Below are 27184 nucleotides of genomic sequence, written 5' to 3'. Positions count from 1 at the left end.
GGAAGCAAAGGAAAAAATTTATTCTCTACTTCCCATCAACAAGTGAAGTCCAGACACTTGCTGGGAAGTAGGGCCTCAGTATGCATAGTGGTTGCTTTGGAAGACAAATGCCTTAATAATGAATGCCCCCTCTCCTCCTTTTTCTTAGCTTAGTATTCTTAGTATTGCTGAGCACAACACCATGTATTATGGGATATCCCTTTGGTCAGGTTGGGTCAGCTGTCCTGGCTATGTCATAGAATCATAGAATGGCTTGGCTTGGGACTTTAAAGATCATTTAGTTCCAACCTGCTGCCATGGGCAGGGGCACCTTCCACTAGACCAGGTTGCTCCAAGCCCCCTGGCCTTGAACACGTGCAGGGATGGAGCAGCCACAGAATCTGGGCAGCCTATTCCAGTGCCTCACCATTGTCTCAGTTTGAAAGACAGGTATTTGCTAAGGAAAGGCAAGAACCCCTTTCCCGAGATGCAGAGTGCGACCCCCTCCCTTCCAATTATCATAGTTTGAAATCAGAGGCTTTCAGGCAGAAGATATGGGAGGTAGGAATAACAGTTCTTTACTGATATATCTAACAAGGCAAACAAAAGAAACAACAGCTATAAAAATTGACAACAAAACAGAACAGTATAGCTCAGTTCCAGTCCCTTTTGGCCACAGGCTCCCTCTCTGTGCTCAGTTACCGGTGCTGTGGGGGCAGGGCAGGTCCCGCGCAGTCGAAGAGGGCTGGGTGATGGCAGCAGCGGCCCAGGTGTGAGAGGGATGGAGGAGCGACTCCCCCCTCACGGTGTTGGTCGTGGTGCTCGGCAGAGTGTCCGGAGGTAGTAGGATGAAGTTGGAAGGCATCAGTGTGATGTCCGACAGCAGGGAATGTGGCATCCCGAGTTGGGATTGTGGAGAGGACGGTAGATAGGAGCCCTGGCCGTCTTCCTCCAACTCCACGAGCAAGCAAGAGCGAGAAAGCAGACCTCCCTGTCCCACCTTTCCTTTTCTGGTATTTCCCCTGCCCCCACCCCCCTTGGAGAGAAACTGTTACTACTAAGGTGTAGCCACAAATACTTAGCATAACAGTGGGAAAAATTCCATAGAAAGAAAAGGGAACAATTCAACCCCCAACAACCATCCTCACAGTAAAGAATTTTTTCCCAGTATCTAATCCAAACCAATTCTCAGTTCAAAGCTATTACCCCTTGTCCTATCACTGCAATTCCTGATAAAGTCCCTCCTCATTATTCCTGTAGGCTCCCTTAAAGTATTGGAAGGCTGCTCTAAGGTCTTTCCACAGCCTTCTCTAAGTTAAGCAACCCCAACTCTCTCAACCTTTCCTCATAGAGGAGCTACTCCAGCCCCCTGATCATCTTGGTGGCCCTTCTCTGGACCCTCTCAAGCCGGTTCACTTCCTTCTTATCCTTGGGGTCCCAGAGCTGAACACAGTACTCTGTGTGGAGTGTCATGAGAGCAGAGTGGGAGAATCACCTCCCTTGACTTGCTGCCCACACTGCTTTTGGTGCAGCCCAGGATGCAGTTGGCTTTCTGAGATGCAAGCACACATTGCCTTTGTCTCTCCTTTCAGACATTTTTTATTTGCAGTAGTGACATAGCTTGGCTTTGAAGTAATTTGAGAATATGCAGCTAGAGGACAAAAAATGTCACTGTGATACACATGTATCATCACTTCTGTGGCACTGGGAAATAAGCCTACTATGGCAGGTTATATACTTGGCTCCTTCCCTCTCATATTCTTCGTGAAATATGTGCTAAGCATATTTAGTGTACATAAGCACTCTTGCATTGACATGGACGGACTTTGAACAAGGGGGAGAAACTATGGAGCCTATCAGGTACTTGTTAATGGTAGTAACAACATATTGTCTACCAACACTAGGTACCAAAAATAAGATGTTGGCAGCTCCTTCTTTGAAGAACTTAGTGTAAGAGGTTCAAGTCCTTAACAGCTCCTCACTGCCTTGTAAATGGATTGTGCTAACATATGAGTAAGCTGTGGATGGGAAAGGCAGCATTTAATATGTCCATTATTGAGCAATTTATTCTTTGTCAACATTTAGATAAGCTTTTATTCTGAATCAGTAAGTGGTTTTACGGAGTTTGTTTGTTTGGTTCTGGTTGGGTTCAACAAAGGCTTCACAAAGGCTTCACTGTAAACTTAAGTTCATTTCCATTCTAAAAAATCCATAAGTTTTAATCACTTTAAGTTTGATTTCCAGATTATAATTATTAATCATCCAAATATATACTTGTTACTAAATATTAATCCCTAAGCTTAATTTGCAAACAAACCATTAAGAAACATCAGTTTTACCTTTTATTTTTGCTAATGTTCATCATGTAAAACATTCTTTTTTCAAGGTTGTTGTATACAATTTTTGACTGTGCTTGCAAAGAATGGATCAACTTTTGGGAGGTTTTCTGTATATTTGTTATTCTATCATAATATACTAGACTGCAAAGTTTAAACATCCTTAAATTCTTAACTAATGGTAGTCTCTTATTGATCATGGCCTAATAGTTCAATGTACTTTTCTAAGTAGCAGAAAGTGTTCCTTAAAGTTTTTGAATATAAATTATAACAAGTATTCTGCAGTCCATATGTTGATGCTTCTGTTTCAATCTTTTAAGACCAAAATAAGATTATAACATTTATATTATCACTAGGAAGTGCTACTGTATAACCATGGGAAAAATTAAACCATCAGTGTCAGGAAAATGAATCCACAAACACCAGAGGTTTATGTCCAAAAAAGGAGACAGAGGAGTCTTGTAACTTTATTTGAATAAAGGGAGAAGTCATGGGCATTTCCCATGGGGCCTCTCAAAATTTTAGAGGACGCAGCCTCCTTTTTATCCTAATTTCCCGACTGCGTTTCCTTCTCTCTTTCTCCATTGGCTGAGGTACTTGGGAGGTACAGACTTCCCAAAATGCCTAATACCTAAGACCCCCCTCCTAATGTATATCCCTCCTTTTTTTTTTTCTCTTCCTTGTGTCAATCAGTGGGATTCCTATAGAATTTATGGTTCTTCTCATTGTTTCTTTCATCTCTCAGTATGCAATTTTATTTATCAGCAGATCTACAGTTTGTTTGTAAAGACAAATCTCTCTCATTCGATTTATCAATCAGTGGAATTCTTCCCATTGTTTCTTTTATCTCTCAGTATCTAATTTTATCTACTAGCAGATCCACAATTTGTAAAGACAAATCCCTCATTCCTTTAAATCAGGTTATTCTGAATCCTGTATCTCACTGTTCCTGTCAATGAGATACATGCCTTGTATGTACAAGCAAAACAAGAAGAAAGCATGTTGCTCAGTTGAGGATGTGGGAGCTTTGCTCAGAAGAAATATTTTGGGAAAGTCAATTGATTATCTGGTGTAAAGACAGTCCAGTCCGTACTTCTAATAAGTAGCAGATGATGATGAATTGGTTTATCCACTACCTGACTTAAATGTGCTACCTTATCAATTCATCAACTCCAAAGAATATGAGATATTACATCTATATTAGAAATATGATGTCATTCTGTTCCATTATCTAATTATGCAAATGATGACCCAACATACTGCAGAACTGGAGCAGTGGAAAGTCTGCTAGAACTGTTTAAAGGTTTTGCAGAAAAGTGAAAAAGAAGTGTGTGATAGCGTTTTTGATTGTTTTGATTTGGGGGGGGATTATTGTTTTTTTTTTGGTTTGGGGAGTTGTTTTGTTTAAATGTAAGAGACTTGATTAAAAGTAGATTTCATAAAGAGATGCAGAAAAAGAGTGTTTGCTTAGAAGTTCCAGACAGTCTTTTCAGGAGTGCACATGCTTAATTTGGAATGGTCAGTGGTCTGACTACTGCAGCTTACTAGTTGGCTGTCAGATCAGACTTTCAATTATGGTTGAATAGGCTGGTGCAGGTCATTACTTAGTAATTTTAAGGTACCAACACCACCAAAAAAAAGTGAATTACTATTTTTGTCATATGTGGTTGACTTGCCATTGTTTGGGCAATAACCTGCCTGGGAAGGACTTTTTATGTTTTGCATAAAATGTTACAGCCTTAAACTTGGGAGTTTCAAAGTATTAAAGACAACATTTGGGAAAGATGTAGTAAAGTTAAAAATAAAGGCTAAAAATAAAGACTAAAAATGGCTACAATGAGGTTCAAGAGCAGACCTGGTAGAGGTACGAGCCCAGGGCTCCAAAGAGGACAGTGAATTCTAATCATTTTACCTGTTTTAATTTTCTGATTGCTGCCCAGGTTTGATAGGTAGTGAGGGAACAGAGGGGCTTTTCCCCCTGTTTGGGGATTAAAAGAAAACTTTTAAAATATCTTTGGGTATACATTATTTACAGCATGCTTTATATTTCAACTTCAGTTTTCAGGAGCCTGTTAAACCATCTAAGAGGTAATCTGTCCATATATTTGATGACACAAATTTTGATCATTTTTATTAATACTCTTTTGCTGAAGCAAGGTGACATGTTGAAAAAAAGATATTTTTTTATTCAATGCTAGCACTGTTTTGCTGGAGATAACCTATTTAACAACGCTTTTTTCTTAAAGTGTTTATGCGTTGCCAATTAAGCCGATTACAGAAAGGACATGCAACAGATGAGTGGTTTCAACTCAGTTCCCATATACCACTGAAAGGTATTGAGCCAGGATCTTTGCGTGTTCGAGCACGATATTCTATGGAGAAGATCATGCCAGAAGAGGAGTACAGTGAGTTTAAAGAGGTATTAAGTTTGTTTCCTCATTTTTTTCTGTCAAAATTCACTTTCTCTGTTGTTTGAGAGAAATTTCAATAACACATATGTTGCTAAGTTGTATTTGTGGCGACTGTTACTTTAGCACAAATTTCTGAACATTGTTTTGATTTTCTTTTAGCTCATACTCCAGAAAGAGATGCATGTAGTCTATGCCTTATCACATGTTTGTGGCCAGGATAGAACACTGTTGGCTGGCATTTTATTGAAGATATTTCTTCATGAAAAGCTTGAGTCACTATTGTTACGAACACTAAATGACAGGGAAATAAGCATGGAAGGTACTGTACTAATTACACTAATATTAGCTGAAACTCTGGGGAGGGAATGATTCCCATGTCTTAATTTCTGTCTCCTCTTGCATCATATACCAAACTGTGAACACAGCTTATTTTTCCCCTCTGCTTTTTGTTGTCTCTTTTTCCCAACTTTACACTTTATATTTTTCAGATGAAGCTACTACTTTGTTTCGTGCCACCACTTTAGCAAGTACACTTATGGAGCAATATATGAAAGCCACAGCAACACGTTTTGTTCATCATGCACTAAAAGACAGTATATTAAAGATAATGGAGAGCAAGCAGTCCTGTGAGGTGATAACTTGAACTATGTTTTTTTTAAATTTTGATTTGCTGAAATTATGATCTACTGGTTATTTGCTTTAGAAGCATTTATTAATCCTTCAGAAATAATTTCAGTACTGGAACTGAACTGACTATGAGGTTTTTTCCTAAATGTGAGCTTGAACAATGTTCATAGTATCACTTTTAAATAAGCTTTTAAACTCAAATTTCTTTAAATTATGTATTTGTTCTTTAGCAGTTGTATGTTCTGTTGTAACAGTTACTGAATGGCCTAACTTAAATAACTTGTTTTAAGCTCCAGATATGCTAGAAGTCAATGTCTGAATGAAGTTTAATTTTTAAACTCCCTTACATTAACTGCTTGTGTTAGATCCTATCTTTATTTCTAAAACAACTCTCCTAACTTCTGTTTCACTTGAAATTAATTATGGAAAGGGGAGGGCTGTGTCCTCAGAATATTGGATTAAAAGATGAAAATATACATAGTTAGAAAAAGATGGGTACTTGCAGATAGCGTTAAATGTGCTGTTAAAAGCATAGTGCACTAGAACTGAAAAACTTTGCTTTTTCACATTAGTTTTCTGGATAGCCCTTGAAACAGATTTGTAAGTTCTGTACGAGATTTGTAAAGCAGTAGAATATTTAATTTATTTTGAAATAGTATTCAGTGTGTAATATGATCAAATTATATATGTAGTTCTATTCAAGAGACAAAACTTATGTCTTTTTCCATTTTGGTTTTAGTTAAATCCTTCAAAGTTAGAAAAAAATGAAGATGTAAACACTAATTTGGCACATCTACTCAGTATACTTTCGGAGTTGGTGGAGAAAATATTCATGGCTGCAGAGATAGTACCTCCGTAAGTTTGCACTCTTCTGTTCAAATTTGTACTTGAAAAATCCTGTTTGTGGTTTACCTTGCACCATAAAAATGGTGTTTTATTGGTTTATCTTATACTAATCAGGACTAAGACTAAATTCTTTAGGGCTGTGTTGTGGGTTAGGTTTTTCAGGGAATTTCTTTCCATCTGTCATCTGAAAAAGACCCTGGAAGAAGGGGGTGGCACCTGGGGGGTGAATAGAAAGTGATTGAGTTAACAAGAGTGGCTGATGACCTTGGCTAAAGCTGATTCATCAATTGGAAAGCCAAGGAGTAAGTAGCAATAATCACTCTTGAATAGTTCCATATGGCCTGAAAAAGTCTGGCAGAGGGTGGGGACTAACAGTGGATTATCATGGCCTGAATGAAATCATGCCATGGTTTAATGCTGCCATACTGGACATGGAGGAACTCCAGTATGAGCTGGAGTTGAAGTGGCTGATCTGTAGATAAGTATATAGTAGAACAGGTATGCCTCCAAAGGGACTGCAGCCCATGAAGCATCCATGCTGGAGTGTGGGCAAGGCATGGAGTTCATTGTGATGTAAAACTCTATAGCCTGATCCAAAAGGACCAGGGGTGGAGATTGTAATGGATGTGTGATTAAACTGTTGTAACCCATGATTTGAGTTGCATGCTAGAAGTACTACTGTAAAAGGGACCACCTGAACTAGTGGTGGATGAGCTTTGCAAAAAGCAGTGAAAGTACAGCAGTGACACAATCTGAGCTGCCTTTGGTGTCAAATGACTCCACACAATGCACTACTCCTGTTCCAAGTGACTACCATAACAGAGCCCAGGTTACAGACTAAGTGAACTGAATGGACATTTTATGGACACTTTGGGGGGGGGGGGGGCTATAAACTAAGGGAATGACATTTGAATGCATGCTAAAGGATGGGAAGGAGGGGTGGTGGTTAATGAAGATGTACTGGATAGTGTACAACCCAAGCATATTATGCAAAAGGTATAGAAAAATAGATGGAGATTATTTTCTTCATAGCAGCAGGAATGGTGTTATCTTTTAGATTTGTGACTAAAACAGTGTTGATAACACACCCATGTTTTGGCTGAACAGTGCTTGCACAGTGTTGAGGGTTGTATTTTATCTCCCCCTTCTGCTCTACCCCCTAGTAAGTAAGCTGGACATGGGTAAGAAGTTGGGAGGGGAAACAGCTGGGATGGCTGACCCCAACTGACAAAATGGATATTCCATATGATATGATGTTCTGCTTTGCAATAAAACTGCAGAGAAAGAAGGATGAAGGAGACATTTTGGAGTTACTGCATTTGTCTTCCCAAGTAACCATTATGTATGATGGAGCCCTGCTTTACTGCAGATGGCTGAACGCCTGACTGCCAATGGTGATGCAGAAACAAAAACTCTCTAACCAGTTAAAGTTAGAAAGTGGTATGTTTATTAAGATACCAGGCACACCTGGGAGAAATCTCCCACAGGGATATGCGAAGTACACAGGGCTCTTGCCTTCTTTTATAAACAAAAGTCTTACATATTCACATAATTACCCAATACACCTATACATATGCATTACCTAACTTCACCTATCCCCGCTTCGTATTAAAATGAGCTCAAAGTCCTTTTACTCTTGCACAGTTCCTTCCTTCAAATGGGTCTGTGGGTGTTTGAAATGGGTCGGTGGTCTCCGAATGATGAAGTCATGGAGTCTTCCTCGCCTTCAACTTTTCACCTTTGTCTTGTTGCTAGGTTCTCGTGTCCTTTGGCCATAGTTCAAGCTCCCAGCCTGGTTCTGGCTGGTTTTGGGTCCCAGGTGTGCCACTGGTGGGGTTTTGGGGTCCCTTTGGGATCCCTGAGGCTGCTTTCGCAGCCCTCAGCGACAGAGCAAATTCCCGAGCCTTGCCCAGATAGAATTGTGGCTCGCGGTGAGCTCTCAGACCAGCGGGGAAAAGAGACCAGCACATGCAGAGAGGCACAAATCCATCGTTTATTCTATGAAGGCATCTGATCTAGCATATACCAACGGCTATTGTTTTACAGGGGTTTTTATATCTTTTGAGGGTTTCACATTTTGCACCAGTTACCAAGGGAATTCTACTTTCTGACCAATCCCTGAGGGATTTTACATTCAAAGCTGGCCTATGGATACTAAAAGAAAATGAACCACTAATACTGTAGATAGATAAGAGGGTCTTCCAATGGGGGGAAGCTAGATTCCTTTTGTATTCGTCATTTCACAATCCATTTCTTATCTCTAAGCTATGATTTTCCAAGGAGCTTGTTCTGAGGATGCAGGGAAACTTTCTTCTGTGTTTTCTGCTCCCTCCACAACTTCTCTCTCTGTATTTACTAAAAAGGTGCTTTCAGCAATTTTTTTGAAACATTGAACAAAGCATGCAAACATAACTAATACAATGACAACTATGATTAAAATCCATAAAAGTCCCTTGACCAGAGATGCGGCCCACCCCGTCAGGCCCCATTGTCCAAAAAGGTTGTTGAACCAGTCTGGGGTGGTTTGTACTTTCAAATCCTTCATGAGATCCTTCAGTTTCTGGATGTTTGCTTGGATGGATGTTGAATGTGAGGAGAGATTGAAGCAGCACATCCCCTCAAAGTCTTCACAGCCATGTCTGTGGGCGAGCAGCAGGAAGTCGATTGCAGCTCGGTTTTGCAGGGATGCGTGTCTCGTGGTTTCTTCATCCTTTAAAAGATCACTCAAGGCAGCAGATGTAACATTGGCTTGCTTACTGAGCCAACACCCTAGGTGAGTAATTTCACCAAGGGCTTTTGCTGCAGCCACCCATGGAAAGAACAGGGAGACAGCAGCTCTTGTGGGTCTGTTCCAAATGTACAATTTAGGGTCACAACTTTCATCAAATTCAGTGTAAGATCTTTTTTCACGTTTTGATTCACTCTCCTTTTTCCAATTATGTAATAAGGTAATGTTGGGGGTAAGGGTAGAAAGCTTGCCAAGGCTACAGGGTCCCCCCTGAAGGCGAGAGGGGATTCCAGCCCAAACCCGATCACCACAGATAAGAAACATTCCACGGGGTAACGTTTTGGGGTGAAGGGAGGATTCAGAGAGAGCATGAGTGGTGTAATTGCACCAATCTGGATAATTGTAGGCTTTGTTGATGGGTGATATGTCTTTTCCGTATATGTTTCGAATTTGACTCAATTCAGGCCAATTTTGCTTTGGACTTTTGTAATAGAATTTGACACAATGTGTTGCTTTGGAGGACCCCAGCAAATCTAATTCTTGGGGTTCCTCGGGAGCATTTGGCAGTATTTTTGTCCAATGGTCCCAAGTGTCAACTGGATTTGGTCTCTTACCAGTGGTGTGGAGAAGCTCTGAGTTCTGGATGGGCCATTCCTCTGCTACAAAGGGAATTCCTACTAAACGTGGAAAGTGGGTTATCAATGTTGCCCATAGACAGGCACATGTTATCTTGTTTCCATGTCTTTGCTAAAGTCACCCAGACATTGTGTTTCGGTTGTGGACTGATCCAGCTGAAGGCATGTGGCACGGTGAAGAGGATCCAGGCAGCAGTGAGGACAGCATCAATGGAGATAATTTTCCTCTTTGGACAAGGATGGGCCTTCTGATAGGGAATATAAGTAAAGTCAGTTATTTTTATGATGGGGGTGGAGAGAGAGTTAGGGTTTTCTCCTTCATCTTCTTCCTTTGTCCCTTCCCCCCCCCTTTTTTTTGTTTTTCCCTAAGGATAGGGAAGGGAATACAGGATTAGGGGTTGCAGTAAAATCATTGGGGGGGGGAACTAATACTAGGGTGTTTCAGTAAAGGTAGCAACATCTAACTAAAGGTCACTTTGTGGCCAGACTATGTCTGGCTTATGATTTGCCTGAAGCAGCAGAGTGCTGCTTAGTTTTTTGTTTCGTCTGCTGTCTTGTGACAGGATGATCTTTCCTTTGATGTGCAGGTGTTCAGCGACGTCTTCTTCTCCAAGCAGCACTGGTTTGGTTTTGAGGAGGTCTTGTATTTGACTCTGGGGAGCTTTTGTTGTTGTTATCTGTTGGAGTAGGTTTCACTGTGCCTAGGTATGGTTTTGTTTTTTCCTGGGAACCATTTTGGTCCAGAAGGCAGGGAGACGCAAGTGTATCCCCTTCCCCAGGTAATTAATTGGAAAGATCCAGAGACCTGATGTGTTTCTGGGTCTTTCACCAGCACTGGTGGTTTTTCAGTGAGCTTCACTTGGGTTGAGTTTGCAAAGTGTCGGAGTATTGGGGGGTCTGGTTCTGACTCGGTTCCATTTAAGAAACTGATGACGTAGAGACCTTTGCGGAGTCTTTCCACTGGAGATAAAATTTTTGTGTCTCTTCCCTGTTGGTGAAGGATTCTTTTGATGTTCTGATGAGTTCTCTCTATGATGGACTGTCCTGTGGAATTTCCAGGAATGGTCTGAATGTGTTCAATTCCCCATTCACTGAGGAACTCTTGAAATTTGTGAGAGATGTAGGCAGGTCCATTATCAGTTTTGATTTTTTTTGGAACTCCCAGAGTGGCAAATGCTAGGAGAAAATGCTTGATGATGTGAGTGGCTGTTTCTCCTGCATGAGCCGATGCAAAGTTTGCTCCAGAAAATGTGTCAACTGACACGTGCACATACTTAGACTTTTCAAAAGGTGGGAAATGGGTGACATCAGACTGCCAGAGCTGGCAGCTGTTCAGGCCTCTGGGATTGACTCCCATGCCCATAGAGGGCACTTGGTAGTTTTGACAGTTTGGGCATGTTGCCACAATGACTTTTGCTTGGGACTTTGGAATTTTAAACATTCTCATGAGGGCAGGTACATTTTGATGGAAAAATGAATGTGACAGCTTTGCTTGAGCAAAAATGTTGGGGATGTTTGCATTCTCAACAGGCATGGCCAGTGCGTCTGCTTTCCTGTTTCCCTCCGTAATAAAACCGGGGAGGTCAGTGTGTGACCTAACATGCATGATATGGTAAGGTAATTTTCTGTTGGAAATTAGGGTTATTAGTGAAGAAATCAATTGGTGTAATTTTGGATTAGAAATGTCTTTGACGAAAGCATGTTCTGCTCTCATAGCTATACCAGCTACATAAGCAGAATCTGTGACTAAGTTAAAAGGTTTGTCTTTGAATTTTTCAAAGGCTCTGACAACGGCTGCCAATTCTGCAATTTGCAGAGATCCCTCCACAATTTGGACATCAGATTCCCATTCGTCAGTTTTGGGGTTTTTCCAAGTCATGACAGACTTGTGAGAGGAACCTGAGCCGTCTGTAAAAACTGTTAGAGCTTTGAGAGGTGTTCTGCTTTGAACAAGTTTTGGGACCAGATTGAAGGTTGCGTTTTGATTAAAAAGTTTGTGGTTTGGTATGTGAATAGAAATTTGGCCTGTGTAGCTATCTAGAGCAAATTGAAGATTTTCATTGGTTTGGAGCAGATTTTCCAAATCTCCCGTGGTCAGGGGCAGGTAAATGCATGTGAACTCACACCCTGAAAGAGAGCGGAGGCGGGTTCTGGCCTTGTTTATCAAATGTGCCATGATTTCCTGAAACGTGGTAATTGTCATTGTGGGCTGATTGCTTGTGAAAATCCATTCAAGGATAAACAAGTGGTCTGTGAGTTGAGGGTCCCATTGAAAAATCAGTCCATAGAAGCGAGGGGCCTTTCCTAAAATGACAAACTGGAAAGGCAAATTCGGCTCAAATCTGTGTGCTTGAAGTGAAGACAGGGATTCCTGAACTTTGATGATGGATTGTCGGGCTTCCGGGGTGAGTGTGCGTGGGGAGTCCAGGTCTTCGTTGCCAAGGAGGAGGTTGAACAGAGGGGCGAGGTCTTCTGTTGTGAGTCCCAGTAGGGGGAGGATCCAGTTGATGGATCCACACAGGCTGTGTAGGTCTCTTAAAGTCTTTGGGTCGTCTCGAATGGAGAGCTGCTGGGGTACAATGGTTCTTTCTCGGATTAAAAGTCCTAGATATTTCCAGGGGCTGGTGTAGTGTACTTTGTCTTCACGGATTTCAAATCCTGCTTTTTCTATGGTCTGAATGGTTGTTTTGACAGCTTTTTCTAAGTAGGTCTTTTCTGATGCACAAACTAGAATGTCGCCCATGTAGTGATGAATGATTGCTTCTGGAAATTGTTCTCGAACAGGAGAAAGGATGTGTGCCACATGCCATTGGCATATCGTTGGGGAGTTTTTGAGTCCTTGGGGAAGGAAGAGCCAATGATATCTTTTGAGAGGAGCTTCTCTGTTGAGAGAAGGGACGGAGAAGGCGAACCTTGGTGCATCTTGGGGATGCAATGGGATGCTGAAAAAACAATCTTTGATGTCAATGACCACAAGTGTCCAGTCTCGAGGCAGCATCGATGGGGAGGGCAGGCCAGGCTGGAGAGGGCCCATGTCTTCAATGATGTCATTGATTTTGCAAAGGTCTTGGAGAAGCCTCCACCTGTCTGTTCCAGGCTTTTTCAGGACAAAAACTGGTGAATTCCACGCGCTGTTGGACTCCACGATGTGGCCTTTTGCCAGTTGTTCTTCAGCGAGGGCTTGCAATGCACGCAGTTTGACCTTTGATAGGGCCCACTGTGCCTGCCATTGGGGTTCATCACTCTTCCAGGTGAGACGAGGAGTGGGTGGGACAGTGCATGCTTCAATGGCCCCCATCAGAAATCCTGACTTTGAACTCAGAGAGAAGCCCCCCATTGGGTTAGGGCATCTCTGCCCCATAGGGTGATTGGGGCTCTTACCACGAATGGTTGGATGGTTGCCAGTTTACCTTCAGGTCCTTCAATGATGACGTTGTGTCTGCTTCTCATGGAAACGGCAACTCCCCCAATTCCAGCCAGCATGCCTGCTACAGGTTGAAGTTCCCAGTGTGGTGGCCATTCCGAGCGGGCAATGATGGTCACATCAGCACCAGTGTCTATCATTCCTGGTTTCTGAATTTTTTCCCCGTAGCAGAAAAGTCTGCACTCGAGGATGGGTTTGTTTGGACCCATAATTTGTGCCCACATTATTGTAGGGTTGAGAGGGATCCGTTCCATGTGATTTTTTGGAAACAGGAAGGCTTGTGCTATAGTTGTTTTCTGTGGAAGAAAAAAGGGAATGTCCGTGCAACACAATTGGACAAAGATTTCTTTTCCAGGTGCTACAGTCTGTATTTCAGGTAAAACAGAAATTTGTGGTGGACCATGGAAACTGTCACTGAGGATTAAAATGTCCCAAGGATCATCTTGTGGTCCATACTTTCCTGTGGTGATACGATAAAATTTTTCATCTGTGATATTTAAAGACAAAACAGTCACCAGCTGACACCAGGTTCCCATCGAAATCTCACCAAATGTTGGGTCTGCGTGATGTAGTTCGGAATTTTCGAGGACGATGGGGTTTGATGTTGCTCGCTTGCTATCATTGGGGCTGGGTTGAAGGCAGCTTTTGGTTTGTTTTCTGCGCCCGGAGCTGAAACCGGGCTGCGTTGGAAGTTTTTTGGCTGCTGTTGTTGCTTTTGTTGCCTTTGGGGTTTGTGGCAGTTGCTGTGGGAGTTTTGGGTGGATGGTTTGTTTGGGCAGTCTCTGATAAAATGTCCAAATTCCCCACAGTAAAAACAGCGAGCATTGTCTTTGGAGACCATCGCTGCAAAGGCTCCAGAGACTCCATCAGCAATGCCCTTGGCAACTGCTTTGGCCACTGTGTTTTCAGTGGACATGTGGCGTGTGCAGCTTTCCACCATCTGCTCGATGGTGGGATCGGTGTCTATAGGTAAAGCTCTTAAAATGGTTTTGCATTGTTCATTTGCATTGCTGAAAGCAAGTTTTCTCAGAAGTTCCTTTTGTGCTTCTGTGCTCTCAATTTGTTTTTCAAGAGCATCCTTGAGCCTGTCTACAAATTTTATAAAAGTCTTATCTATTCCTTGCTTGATATTGGAGAAATGCAAGCTAGGAATAGAGTCATCAGGGCTAAGGAGGAATGAGGTTTTTGCTGCATTAGCAATGTCCTGCAGTGTTTCTTCAGGAATAGAGTTTGCTTGTTCTGAGGGTTTAGAAAATTGGTTTTCACCAGCAAGTTGTTCAACAGTGAAATTCTGTCGATTAGGATCTTTTGAATACTTATCAGATAGTATTGTTAATTGTTTTTTCCAATGCCTTTCCCATAACGTAAATTCAGCCGGCGACAGAAGGCAAGTAGCTAGATTTTTGAGATCATGGGGCACCATGACAAAAGCAGCAAAAAAGGCTTCTAAAAAATTTCTTAAAATGTGTGCTGATCTGCCTTGTTCTTTTGCAATTTTTGCCAATTCTGTTACTTGTTTCATGTCAATGGATTGCCATTCTGCTCTGTTTGAGGATCCTCCTCTGTGGCCTCATTTTTAAATCACAGGAAAGGCAGAGATTCTTTGGGCTAATTGCCAATTCCCATTTTGGGTTGCCTCCAATTTTGCGGTGGCCCAAATATCTGGTTCTTCTGAATCAGAGGCAGTGGAGTCACTGTCGCTGTATTCAGAGGAAGAGTGGCGTTTTCTTCGGGCACGACGCTTTTTAAAACGCGAGGGGGAAGGTTGGAGAGGGGGGGCGTGGGGGGGGAAGGGGTCTGACCGTGTAAAAGGATGTGTGTGGGTGCACTGCATGGCTTGGTCACAAGGTGGCGCAGTCGCAGGTGTGCCAGGCGCGCACCTTTGCTGCTGTGGGGGGGGCTGCACAGGAGGTGCAGTTGAAATCGGATACGTGCTGGGGGATGGGTGCATGTGGGGCTGCCGCGCAGTCGGGGTTAGGAAGGCGCAGGACGGGCTTCGGGGGATGGGAGTGCAGTGGGACCGCGCTGTCGGGGAAGAGGTGTTTTGGGGAGAGCGGGGATGTTTGCTGGGTGGACGGCTGGATTCATGGACAGAACTGGGACAGGAGAAGGAGCAGAGGGACTTTCAGGGACCGAGGAAGCATGAAGGGAAGGCGGTAAAACATTTCCGGGGACAGGAACTGGGACAGGGGAAACTTCGGGGGCTGGGGGCTGGAGGAAGCATCCTGGGGTAACATTAGGGGACGAACCGTGGTGGGGAAACGCAGGGTTGTGTGGCGAGGTGTTGAGATTTGTGTGTGTAACTTGTGGAGTATCAGAGTTAAGGGAGGCAGACTCTGCATGGCATGGGGGCTGGGATAGAGAGGGGTGAGGGGCGGTCGCCGAGGGAACGGGGTCTGGGGCGGGGAAAATCAAGGTGGGAATGGGGTTTGGAGCTGTGTGAACTGAGCGGGGCTGGGCTACAGAGGTGAGCGGGTGAGTGACAGCTTGGGGGTGTGGAGAACTCGCTGTGTGAAGGGCGGAGTTTGCAAACTGTGTAGTAAGGGAAGTTTCTATAGTTTCTTTATCAGTTGTTGGGGGGAGGAGAGGTGCTGAGGGGGAAGAGATAACAAAGGGCCCCGCTCGGAGGGGGGATGCCGAAGGGGGGAGGGGGCGGAGGGGGAGCGGGGAGAAAAGTTGGAGAGGTAGCTGTGTGTATGACCTTGTATGTGGGTAGGACTGTCGGTTTCCATGGAGACAGGACTTTTAGGGCTAGGGAGTGAAGGGGGAGGGCAGGAGTCTGGGTTGTGGCTGGGGGCACCTCTGTAAGGGATGGGGGGGTGAAACGGGAGACACAGGAGCTGAAGAAGTGGGAACAGGGGATTTTGGAGGATCGGGGGGGTGGGGGGGATTTGGGTATTGTCGGAGGGGATAAGAAAGTGGGGAGAGGGTAGGGACAGGTTTTTTTTGGAGTTTTCGTCTTGCTCTTATGATATGGTGAAAAAGAGGAATGAAAGAAGTCACAGAAAAATCAGCATTTGCTTGGCATTCATAAATCTTCATGCCAACAGTGTCCCAGAAAGAATCCAAAAGGATAGTTTGGTTATTAAAGTTTGAAAAGTGAGTGGAAAGCCATTTGATAAATCTTTTCAGGACAGTTTTAGAACAAGAGCGTTTTGAAAAGGAAAAACTGTCAGAGGATAAAGTTTGTTTTATTATAGTATAAAGATCTCTTTCGCTAAGGGAGAGGGTAACTTTAGAAAAGAGATGTCCCATAGCGAACCCCAAGCCTCACGAGCAGAAAAAGAGAAAACAAAAGAAAAAAAAAACAAAACCCAAAACAAGACCCTGGGGGAAAGGAAAGCTGCTTATACTCACAAAGTTTATCTTTGACGGGTCGTTGAAGCTGCTTGTCAGGTGCTGGCTCAACTTCAGCCCCGAGCGGGGAGGGGTCTCAGGGTTGTTGAAGTCAATTCGGACAAGTCGAGTCTTTTAAAACAGAGACTTAACTATCGAATTTTTGTGACGCTCCAAGACGGATGCAATAAATTTCTTGATGCCTTTCGCAGAGAGTGAGCAGAGTCCACTTTCGTTCGGGGCGCCACTTGCCACTGGTGGGGTTTTGGGGTCCCTTTGGGATCCCTGAGGCTGCTTTCGCAGCCCTCAGCGACAGAGCAAATTCCCGAGCCTTGCCCAGATAGAATTGTGGCTCGCGGTGAGCTCTCAGACCAGCGGGGAAAAGAGACCAGCACATGCAGAGAGGCACAAATCCATCGTTTATTCTATGAAGGCATCTGATCTAGCATATACCAACGGCTATTGTTTTACAGGGGTTTTTATATCTTTTGAGGGTTTCACATTTTGCACCAATTACCAAGGGAATTCTACTTTCTGACCAATCCCTGAGGGATTTTACATTCAAAGCTGGCCTATGGATACTAAAAGAAAATGAACCACTAATACTGAAGATAGATAAGAGGGTCTTCCAATGGAGGGAAGCTAGATTCCTTTTGTATTCGTCATTTCACAATCCATTTCTTATCTCTAAGCTCTGGTTTTCCAAGGAGCTTGTTCTGAGGATGCAGGGAAACTTTCTTCTGTGTTTTCTGCTCCCTCCACACAGGTGCAGTTACGGTTTCTTCACTTTAACAATATCCCAACTGCCCGTCTTGACACAACAAAGCTAAGCAAGTGATTTATTGTCTTAGCTCTACTGGCTCAGCTACTTTCTACATTGCTTCTACTCTAATCATTATATGTATAGCTTCTATCCCTCAGCTAAGCTCTTAACCCTTTGATTTTTGCTTTAATGGGAAGTAGTGAATTAATTTATTTTACTTTCCTTGCATGCACAGCTTTTACTTTACCTATTAAACTGTATGTCAGCTCATGAGTTTTTCTTGCTTTTGCCCTTCTGTACATTGAACAAGATGGAACAGAGTTGGGTGGAACTGTTGATCTGCTTGAGGATAGGAAAGCTCTGAAGAGGGATCCGGACAGGCTAGATAGATGGGCTGAGGCAAATTGTATGAGGTTCAATACGGCAAAGTCCCAGGTCCCACGCTTGGGTCACAACAACCCCAGGCAGTGCTACAGGCCTGGAGTGGCTGGAAAGCTGCTCAATGGAAAAGGACCTGGGAGTGCTGTTTGACAGCCAGTTGGACATGAGCCAGTATGTGCCCAGGTGCCCAAGAATACAAATGGCATCCTGGCTTGTAGCAGAAATAGTGTGGCCAGCAGGACCAGGGAAGTGATTGTTTCTCTGTACTTGGTACTGGTGAGGCCACACCTTGAATTCTGGAGTCAGTTTTTGGCCCCTCACTACAAGAAAGACATTGAGGTGCTGGAGCATGTCCAGAGAAAGGAAACAGAGCTGAGGAAGAGGCTGGAGAATAAGTCCTATGAGGAGTGGCTGAGGGAGCTCAGGTTGTTTAGCCTGGAAAAAAAGGAGGCTCAGGGGAGACATTATTCTCTGTAACTACCTGAAAGGAGGTTGTGGCCAGGTGGGTGTTGGTGTCTTCTCAAGTAGCAAGTGATGAGAGCAAATGGCCTCAAGTTGTGACAGTGGAGGTTTAGATTGGATATTATGAAAAATTTCTTCACCAAAAGGGTTGTAAAGCATTGAACAGGCTGCCCAGGGAAGTGGTAGAGTCACCATCCTTAGAGGTATTTAAAGGCATGTAGATGTGTCACTTAAGGATGTGGTTTAATGGTGGACTTGGCAGTGTTAGGTTGCTGGTTGGAATTGATCTTAGAGCTCTTTTCCAACCTAAATGATTCTGTGATTTTATTATTTTCTTCCCTATCCTGCTGAGGGGAAGTGAGCATGTGACTGGGTGGAGGCTTAGCTGCTAACCATGGTCAACTCACTACAGTACAGCATAGAAAGTTCTTTTGTGTCAGTGATAGCAAGGTTAATGTGATGGGTTGATGCTGGCCAAATGCCAGCACACCCACGAAAATCATTAACTCATTTTCCTCTGCTATAGTTAAGCAGAGGAGGGGGAAATAAAACTCATGGGGTGAGATAAGGATTAAGAGAAAACACTTTAAGGGCAAAACACGCTCAAAATTTTAAAAGGTATAAAGAAAATTTATTAACAAAATTAGAAGAGGATAATGAGAACCAAAAATAAACCTTTAGAACACCTTACACCCCCATCCCAGCCCTTCTTTCTTTCCCACCGACAGCACAGGGAGACAAAATATGGGAATTTTAGTTAGTTTGCCACTTCTTAAGATCTTTTTTCAGTTTGCTTAAGGACAGGAGTCTCTTTTGCTATGCCATGGAGTCTTTCCTATGGGAAACAGTTTTCTGTGAACTTTTTCAAGGTGGTCTTAATTTTCATGGCTAACAGGCTGCCTGGAACCTGCTTGCAACTTGAAGTCCCTCCCATAGCTTTCAGTCTTCCCATAAATGCTTTTTGTGGGCCATTTAGTTATGGGGTGCAGTTTTTAAGAATGAGCTGTTCTAGTATTGTGAAAAATGAGGTTCACTTTCCTGGTAAAATTTTAAAAGTTTAATAAAAGACAATAAGAGACAAACAATAAAGCAAAAGGTTATAAGGCTGGGTGCTTGACATTCAGCCAAGAGCACACTAACTCAGAAAACACTTCTTTAAATGCATCAACATGTTGCATATTCATAGATCTTCATGCATTATTCAAAACATCTCCCCTCAACCTGTAAATAAACATTTTTTTCAATAAATTCCTTCCCTGGGGTTCTGGTGTCCAATAATCCAAGAATGTGAATAATTTCCTGATTATCTTTTTTTACCATTCTCTTAGTTACATGAACAAAAGCTTTTTACATCACCATGTTATAGTCTAAGAAAAATATATATTTATGACACTGCTATTTCTAAGTTTTGTTAATAGTAGAACTAAAAGAAAGTATATTCATGCAGCAAAGTTTTCCAACATTATACATATAGCATTCATTTCAATATTTGTAAAAAGCCAATAATATAATATGTACTTATAACAGTATAAAAGCAAGGATCCTCTTCCTTTATCTCTGAAAGCAAGGGTTCTCTCTGTTCAAGCCTCTCACCAGATCACAGCTTTTCAGCATCCACACGCTTCAGCACGAGTGCCTTTTTCTAATGGGCTATGGGTGAATGCTGCATCCCCCCATGCACTTCATGAATTACAGGAAAACAATTTGTTGTATTATAGTCCTCACCATGGCTTGCAGAAGAATCTCAGCTCCGACGCTTGGAGCACTTCCTCCTCTCCTTCCTCTTTTGCACCAACCTTAGTGTCGCCATATTGTTCTCCTCATGTGCTTTCACTTTTTCCTTTTCTCTGACTCAGGAGAGAATTGGTGTTTGTAGGTTCATTTGTTATCAAGTTCTATCGATTGAAACAGTTTTTATAGAGTCCTGCAGCGTTGAAAGGTTGATCTTGTCCAGGCTCCGCAATCAGGGAATTGCTCGCCGTGCTTCTCTCTCTATTGGTCACATGGTCTCCACCGGCACTGCACCAGCCGCGCCGGCTGCCGGCTTGACTCTGCACCTTTTCTTCATGAGGGACGCCGAAAAAAGAAAAGCTGCTGCTGCCGCTTTTGTCTTTCTGTCCGCAGCATGGCTGGCTAAAAGCAGCAAAGTAAATAAAGCACATTGCGAGCCATGTCGAGGGAGCCGCAGCCGCAAGGCGCTGTCCCGGCCCCATCGTTGCTCGCGGCTTCGGGATGGCCCCCAGCAGCATAGCCCGGCGACCGCGCAAGGGCGGGTTTCAGCAGCCCCCGCCGGGAAGGGGGCCTGGGCTGGCCCCCCACCTCTCTTTAGAGACCAGGGAGCAAGAGCACTTCCCGCAGTTTTTTCATTCCTAAATATGTTATCATAGAGGTATTTCCAGCTTTTCTAATTGGCTTGGCAGTGTGCCAGTTCTCAGAGCTAGCCAGCGATTGGTTTTGCCAGGCACGGAGAAAGCTGCTAGCAGCTCCTCACACAGAATCACTTCCATGGCTGACTTTTTCCCTCTTCACCAAAAATCAATTAATACAAAACCAGCACAGTTAGTATTAAAAGCTTCATCCTGTTAAGTATATGGTTCATCTCGACATTTTCTGAAATACACTAGAGGGCTCCTATTTTTTTTATAGGCGAGGACTATTGCGTAACTATTTTTAAACATCTGACCTCTAGTTATGGCTGCACAAATTATTATTAATTGAGTTAAAAAGTGGAAAAAATATCAAGGATAAAAGCCACCAAACCTTTTTTTTTAAAATGGAAATGTTACCTAGGGAAATAGGAAAAAAAAGTATTATAAAACATATAATGTATACATGATTTATCAGAATTTTACCTTCACAAATAGAGTAGTGCATTAGTCAAGGACTTTCTTTGCCAATTTTTAAATGGACTGTTATAGCAGATTTTAAATTACAGCTTATGTCTGAATTGGAGGAGAGTGGACTAGATGCTTTCTGACCAGCTATTTTTACTCTTTAAATTTTTTTAATGAAATTATTCATTAGTTATTATTTTTACAGGACGTTGAGATATATTTATGGATGCTTGCAGAAGTCTGTTCAAAACAAGTGGCCAGCTAATACGACAATGAGAACAAGAGTTGTTAGGTAAGTTACTTGTCATTTTATGCTGAAAATAATATTTTATTGTCTTATTACTGTTGATACGCAGAAAAGACTCTATGACTCGTGAGAAATGAGAGTTATAAAGTAGGTATGCATTTAATCAGCACTGAGGTACATGGGGGATAGCTCCTCCCAAAGCATACACCCCGAAACTTCAAACTACTGCTCTATTTATTCCCTAAAAGCCTAGGATTACACAATATGCCCAATACATATTCATGTCCTAGCCCCGCCTAGTCCCGCCTACCCTCGCTTCATATTCAAATGAACCAAAAGTCCTTTTGCGCTTGTGCCTCCCCAATTCGGGGATCATCGGTGGTCTCTGATGAAGGCTTCCAAACTCTTCATCGCACTGGAACTTTTCAACTTTGTTTCCGGAGCATGTGTTCCGGAGCCTCTTGGGAACATTCCAGACCTTGAGATTAGTTCTTGCTGGTTTAGGATATTGGATTTATCACTTATCGCTGGTAGCCTTGCACTCCTCACCCCGTTTGCAAGTTCTGGTTCTGTTTATCGCAAACCAGTCTGCCTCTCCTCCCAGTTTTGCAAGCACAGTAAATGTCAGGCATTCCTCATTGTCTTGGTTAGCTAATTTTAATGAACTATTCCTTACTCCTCAATTCCCTGTCTCACTGTCATGCTTCAGTGTGCTTATCAATTTTTTCTTTTAGTGACAAAAGTTTTTAGTATTTATATAGATTACAAGAATATTTAAAATTATTTTGGTACTGGGGGCATGATATCTCAATTAAGGATCTGCTAGATTCTTAGTCATGTTGTTGGAGACTTACTAATGGTCTAGTATAGAGGTCAGTATAGCTATACTTAATAGCTTCAACTTTGAATTTACTTGTATTTTGTTAATTTATTTAATCTAAGATCTTGGGAAAGAGAAAAAGTTCTCTCAAAGTGATAGTTAACCTTTTATATCCTCTAATGATTATGTTCCTGTCATGCCATCTGGGAGGACTGTGCCTTATCCAGGGACTCTTATGTAGTGTGTGTTAATTACTGGAAAAATCTTACACATGCTAAGTGTCCTTTAAAGTGCAGTGTCCTGGTTTAGGGCAGATTTTGGGGGAAAGCCTCCGGAAGGAGCCCCCAGAAAGCAAACCCCCACGACTCCTCCCCCCACCACCGGGTTCGGGAAGAATTTCCTTAGAGAAGAGTGGAAAAAAACCTGTTTATTTAACAAGCAAGACACTCCCCAGCACAAAGAAACAAACAACACCAGCTGACAAAAAACCTCTTTCACCGTTCTGAAGGGATGACAAACTCAGAGAGTCTCTCTGGCGAGTGGTCGCTCAGTTATCAGTCTCTGGCGCTGGGGAATGACTGCTGCAGGTGACAGAGTGTAGACTCCCGGTGTTTCTTGGGGTTTCCCAGGTCCCCGTCCGGAACAGGTTCAGATGGTATCCGGGGGGGGGGGGGGGGGAGTGGGAAAAAACAGTCCAGGGAAGAAGTTGGACTGCCTAGCTGAACTAACTAATAAACAAAAGCAAGGGCAAAGCAAAGCAAAGAAAAAGAAGCAGAAGTGAGCGAGCAAGCGAGCAAGCCAAAAGCAAGCAAGCAAGCAAGCAAACCAGCCAGCCTCTCCTAAACATAGACCATGGGGGAGGTGAGCCGGCTGATAACAAGACAAAACAAAGCTTCACTTTCAGAGTCAGTCCTGAAAGCACAGGACATAATACCAAGCATAAACAGAACACACTATTGGAGATACAAACGCCATAAGTCACCCTAGGACATGCAGACATATATTAAGGAAACTAATACCTTCTCAGGAAGGTGGTTGGACTGTCATTAGATTTCATTGAGGTACTTTCTGCATTGGAATATATAGTTTTCTGAATCAATGAAGGCTCCCTGTGCTGATCACTTGGAATCAGCATTCATTTTGGAAAATACATACTTTTATGCTGTCCCAGTTTTATTTCTCTTCTCCAGCCCAATCATGTTGAAACATTCCAGAGCCTCTTTAAAAATGTTGCAAGCTACTGAACCAGACTCCTTTGAACTGGCACCGAGTACAGAAACTCCAGTCTGCATTCATAAATCAATTGAATAAATAGTTCTTTCTTTAACACTATTAGTTGCTAGTGCAGTTCAAAAAAACCTTTGACAAAAATGAGGTCTTGACACTTGTTCTAAATATTACTGGGGATTTAAAGGTTTCAAAGCCACATCTTTTCTACATTTGCATTACCTTTTTATTTTTTTTTGCAAGCCTAGCTTTCTAATAGACCAATATCTGGCACTGATCTAATTTACTGAGGTTAATCTCCCATTGAACAGTGTCTTCCAGATGATTTCTCATTGGCTCTTGTTTATCACTTTGGATGGAGACAGAAATGAAGATATAGGAGTCCTTCCCTCCCCAGAGTTTCAGTTAATGTTACTGTACTTAGCACAGTACCTTCCATGCTTATTTTCCTATCATTTAGTGTTCATAACAATAGTGACTCAAGATTTTAATGAAGAAAAATCTTCAATAAAATGCCTGCCTGTTACATGGAGTCATGGGTCAGAGACAGAGGCGACACAATCTCTCAGAGATCCATATTACAAAAGCCTCATATTGTTCCGCCCTTTCTTATATAAGGGGTTTGAATCTCCTGGATATACACATGTGATTGGTTGGGGTCTTAACACACCCATTTCCCTGGCCAAGGATACATCTGCATTTAGGGTTCAATGAATTGGCTGGGATCCTTTGTATGTTTTCAAATCCATCCTATCATTGCTCACCCAGGGACTTCTTTACTTCTAGACTGGTTGAGTTTGGGCTGCAGCTTCGGACTAGCTGCAATGTGACACCCTCCAACAGTATTCTGCAGGAGTTTTCCCTTCAAATTGAGGCTGCTCTTATCAGAGGTGTTTGGGCTAGTCTATTGCAAGTGTGTAGAACTTAGAAGCACATACCATGTCTCTTCCTGTTTCTTCCCATTTCCAGAGAGCACCATGTGGCTTTCCTTAAGTGATACAGCATGCATAGAGGATTTTTCTGGCATCTCTGCTGGATACTATAAATATTGGGTCCAATTCTCTCTTAATCAGTTGGTACTTGTGACTTGTTGCTAGAGTACAGTTTTGTGGGGTTTTTTTACAGCCTCCAATGAAGAATATTATCTTTTACTGCACTGGCTTTGGTCCAGGAATAATTACATATTCAAAGACAGATGGATAGTTTTTAAGTGTCTGGGTTGCTTGTCTTCTGTAAAATTCAGAAAGTGCTGCCATTTCTGTTTCTCTGTAAAAGACCATACATAGGTATTGACTCATTCCTAATTTAGTCAGCTTGACTACTGTAAGAAGCAGAAAATTTTCTGTGTCTGCAAGGTCCATCCTGGGTTCATATCCCAGTTGTCCTCAGGCCATCTGTCATGGTTTGATGAAGGCTCAATGCCGGGTACCCATGAGTCACTCACACACCTTCCCCTGCCACAACTGGGAAAAGGAGAGAAAAAAAATTAATGAAGGGTTCATGAGTTAAGGACTGGGAGGAAACACATCAAGGGCAGAACAGGCTCAACTTAAAGTTACAAAGTAAATTTATTACTAACAAAATCAGAGGAGGATAATGAGAAGTAAAATAAGCCCTTAAAACACCTTTTTCCCCCAAGCCCCTCCCTCCTTCCCGCTGACAGCGCAGGGAGACAGGGCATGGATGTTTTGGGCAATTCATCACCGAGATTTTCTTCCACTGCTCTGGGAGAGGAGTCCTTCCCCTGTGAGATCGTGGGGTCCTTCCCCTGTGAGATCGTGGGGTCCTTCCCATGGGAGACAGTTCTCCATGAACTTCTCCAGCATGGGTCCACTCTCATGAGCAGCAGTCCTACCACAACTGCTGCAATGTGAACTCCTTCCACGGGCACACAGTCCTCTCAAAACTGCTGTGATGTGGGTCTCTCTTTCCACGGGATGCAGTCCTCCAAGGACAGGCTGCTCCAGCCTGGAAGCAGGGGCCCCCTCTCTCCACCGGGTCTTCCACTGGACCACAGCTTCCTCCAGGCATCCGCCTGCTCCAGCATGGGCACCTCCCCCACGGGCTGTGGGTGGATCTCTCTGCATCCCCCGTGGACCCATGGGCTTCAGGAGGGCAGCCTGCTTCATCATGGTCTTCACCACAGCCTGCAGAGGGATTTCGGCTCCACTGCCTGCAGCACCTCCTCCCCATCCTTCTCCACTGACCTTGGTGTCACCATGTTGTTTTCCCTGACATGTTCTCACCTCCTCCTCTTCTCTGACTAGAAGAAAAACTGTGTGACTTTGTTTTGATTTTCTTCTTAAATATGTTATCACAGAGGCATTTCCAACCTCTATAATTGTCCCAGTTTTGGTCAGCAGCATGTCCATCTTCAGAGTCATCAGGGATTGGCTCTGTCAGATATGGTAGAAGCTTCTAGCAGCTTCTCACAGAAGCCATCTCTGTGGCCTCCCCACTACCAAGAACCAGACCGTGCAAAACTAACGCAACAGTTTAGGTTTCTGTGTAATAAATTCCTAGTTCTGCAGTCAAACTGAGTACTTTTCCCTAGCTTTCTAGATTGTCTGGGTGGCAGCAATTACTTCTGTGAAGAAAGTAGCTGATCCAGTATTATTTTTCTAGGATACTGACATACTGTTATTAGGAGATAGATTGGTTCAAGCCCAATTTTACTGTGCACTCTTTCTCTCCTTATGTTGACTTGGGGAAATGAGTGGCTGTAGGATGAATTACTTGTGATAGTAGACGGTGCAACACTTGTAGGACGCAGGAGATGAAGTACTCCTTCTTTATAAAGCCAGTGTGTTCTTAGACTGCAGACTTCAGTATGGTTTTACAGTTAAGCTTTTCCCAGGTAGTTTCAGAAGTTCACCTTAATTGGGAAATCAATATGTCTGGTTTAATTTTGTTTTTTGTCATAGTTGAAATCATAACAAGACATTTTTAATTAACAAACATGGAGCACAGGTTGGTTGTCATCTCACAAAGATTTCCACACTTACTTAAATGCCTCAAGACTACATAATTTTATGATAGCTTTAGTATTGAACAAAAAATTTCTTTTTTTTTCTATTTCAGTGGCTTTGTTTTTCTTCGACTGATTTGTCCTGCTATCCTGAACCCAAGGATGTTTAATATCATCTCAGGTGACTATGCTTCAGACTGAATTCATACTTTATGTAATAATAGGCATAAAGTTACTTTAGTGCCAAATTTAGCAAAATATTAAGTCATTTAAACACTGTGTGAAATCATGTTAATCATATCAATGGATTGACTTTCTCCCTAAGGCAGCCAGCATACAGTTCTCACTCTTAAAGATTAGACAATGTTTATAATGTTTATTCCCAATGTCTTGTTTTAAGGGAAAAAAAAAAGAGAGAAAGTGAATGTTAAAGTGTTTCATAAAGAAGACTGTTGTGGGTTAACCATGTTTGGCAGATAAAGCATTCACAGTCACAGTTACTCGCTCACTTTCCTCTTCACCCTCAGTAGGATGGGAGAAGAGGAAAGAGAATAAGAACAAGAAAATTTGGGGATCAAGATAAAACAAACAAAAAATATATAAATGTTTAATAAGTAAAGGATAAATGTAATAGAACTAAACAAGTGATGCAAAGGCTATCATACTACCTCCCATGTGTAGACCAATGCCCAGACAATTCCTAAAGAAAAGAAGGCTGACACCCATAAAACATCCGACTTTTCCCTTTTATTGCTGAGCATGGCTTTATATGTTATGGAATATCTTTTTGGTTAGTTTGAGTCATCTGCCCTGTTCTGTCTAATCCCAGACTATTGCTCACCCTCAGTCTATTCATTGGGGGGACAGAGTGAAAAACAGAGGCAGTCTTGATGCTGTATAAACATCATTCAGCAAAAGCTATAATATTAGTCTGCTATCAGTATTGTTTTGGTCAAAAATCTAAAACTGCTCCATATGAGCTGCCCTGAAGAAAATTAACTGTGTCCTAGCCAGGCTCAGTACAAAAACATTATCCTGGGTTTTGATGCTCTCTTTGTAGAGTACATCTCTATCAGTAAATAAAGCAGTGACAGGGACTAATCCTGTTTGCTAGAACAGGATTGCAAAATTGCAATACTGATCTGCAGTATGGTTCTGGC

The 27184-nt window shown here is 42.7% G+C and overlaps 2 protein-coding genes across 7 annotated transcripts in view; one reads left to right on the top strand and one right to left on the bottom strand.

Moving 5' to 3' along the window:
• The window catches only part of LOC148220010 (ras GTPase-activating protein 1-like), a 130293-nt gene that overhangs the window by 84009 nt on the left and 19100 nt on the right, over window positions 1-27184 (top strand). For all 6 annotated transcript variants that reach the window (XM_088155750.1, XM_088155747.1, XM_088155748.1 and 3 more), the window contains 6 exons: window positions 4562-4734; window positions 4886-5045; window positions 5215-5357; window positions 6093-6208; window positions 20968-21054; window positions 26138-26205. In XM_088155750.1, coding sequence (XP_088011876.1) covers window positions 4562-4734; window positions 4886-5045; window positions 5215-5357; window positions 6093-6208; window positions 20968-21054; window positions 26138-26205 — 747 coding nt within the window. The remainder of the gene's footprint in view (window positions 1-4561; window positions 4735-4885; window positions 5046-5214; window positions 5358-6092; window positions 6209-20967; window positions 21055-26137; window positions 26206-27184) is intronic.
• Window positions 7657-9906, bottom strand: LOC148220012 (endogenous retrovirus group 3 member 1 Env polyprotein-like; the record flags this gene model as incomplete). Its single annotated transcript, XM_088155564.1, is given in 2 exon segments — window positions 7657-9609; window positions 9611-9906. Coding segments are annotated over 2 exon segments (1446 nt in total), but the record flags the coding sequence as incomplete, so codon positions are not given.

This window comes from Sturnus vulgaris, chromosome W, assembly GCF_052056855.1.
Source record: "Sturnus vulgaris isolate bStuVul1 chromosome W, bStuVul1.hap1, whole genome shotgun sequence".
NCBI lineage: Eukaryota > Metazoa > Chordata > Aves > Passeriformes > Sturnidae > Sturnus > Sturnus vulgaris.
The sequence above is the reverse complement of the archived record's forward strand: the minus strand, read 5'-3'. Positions and strand labels throughout refer to the sequence as shown.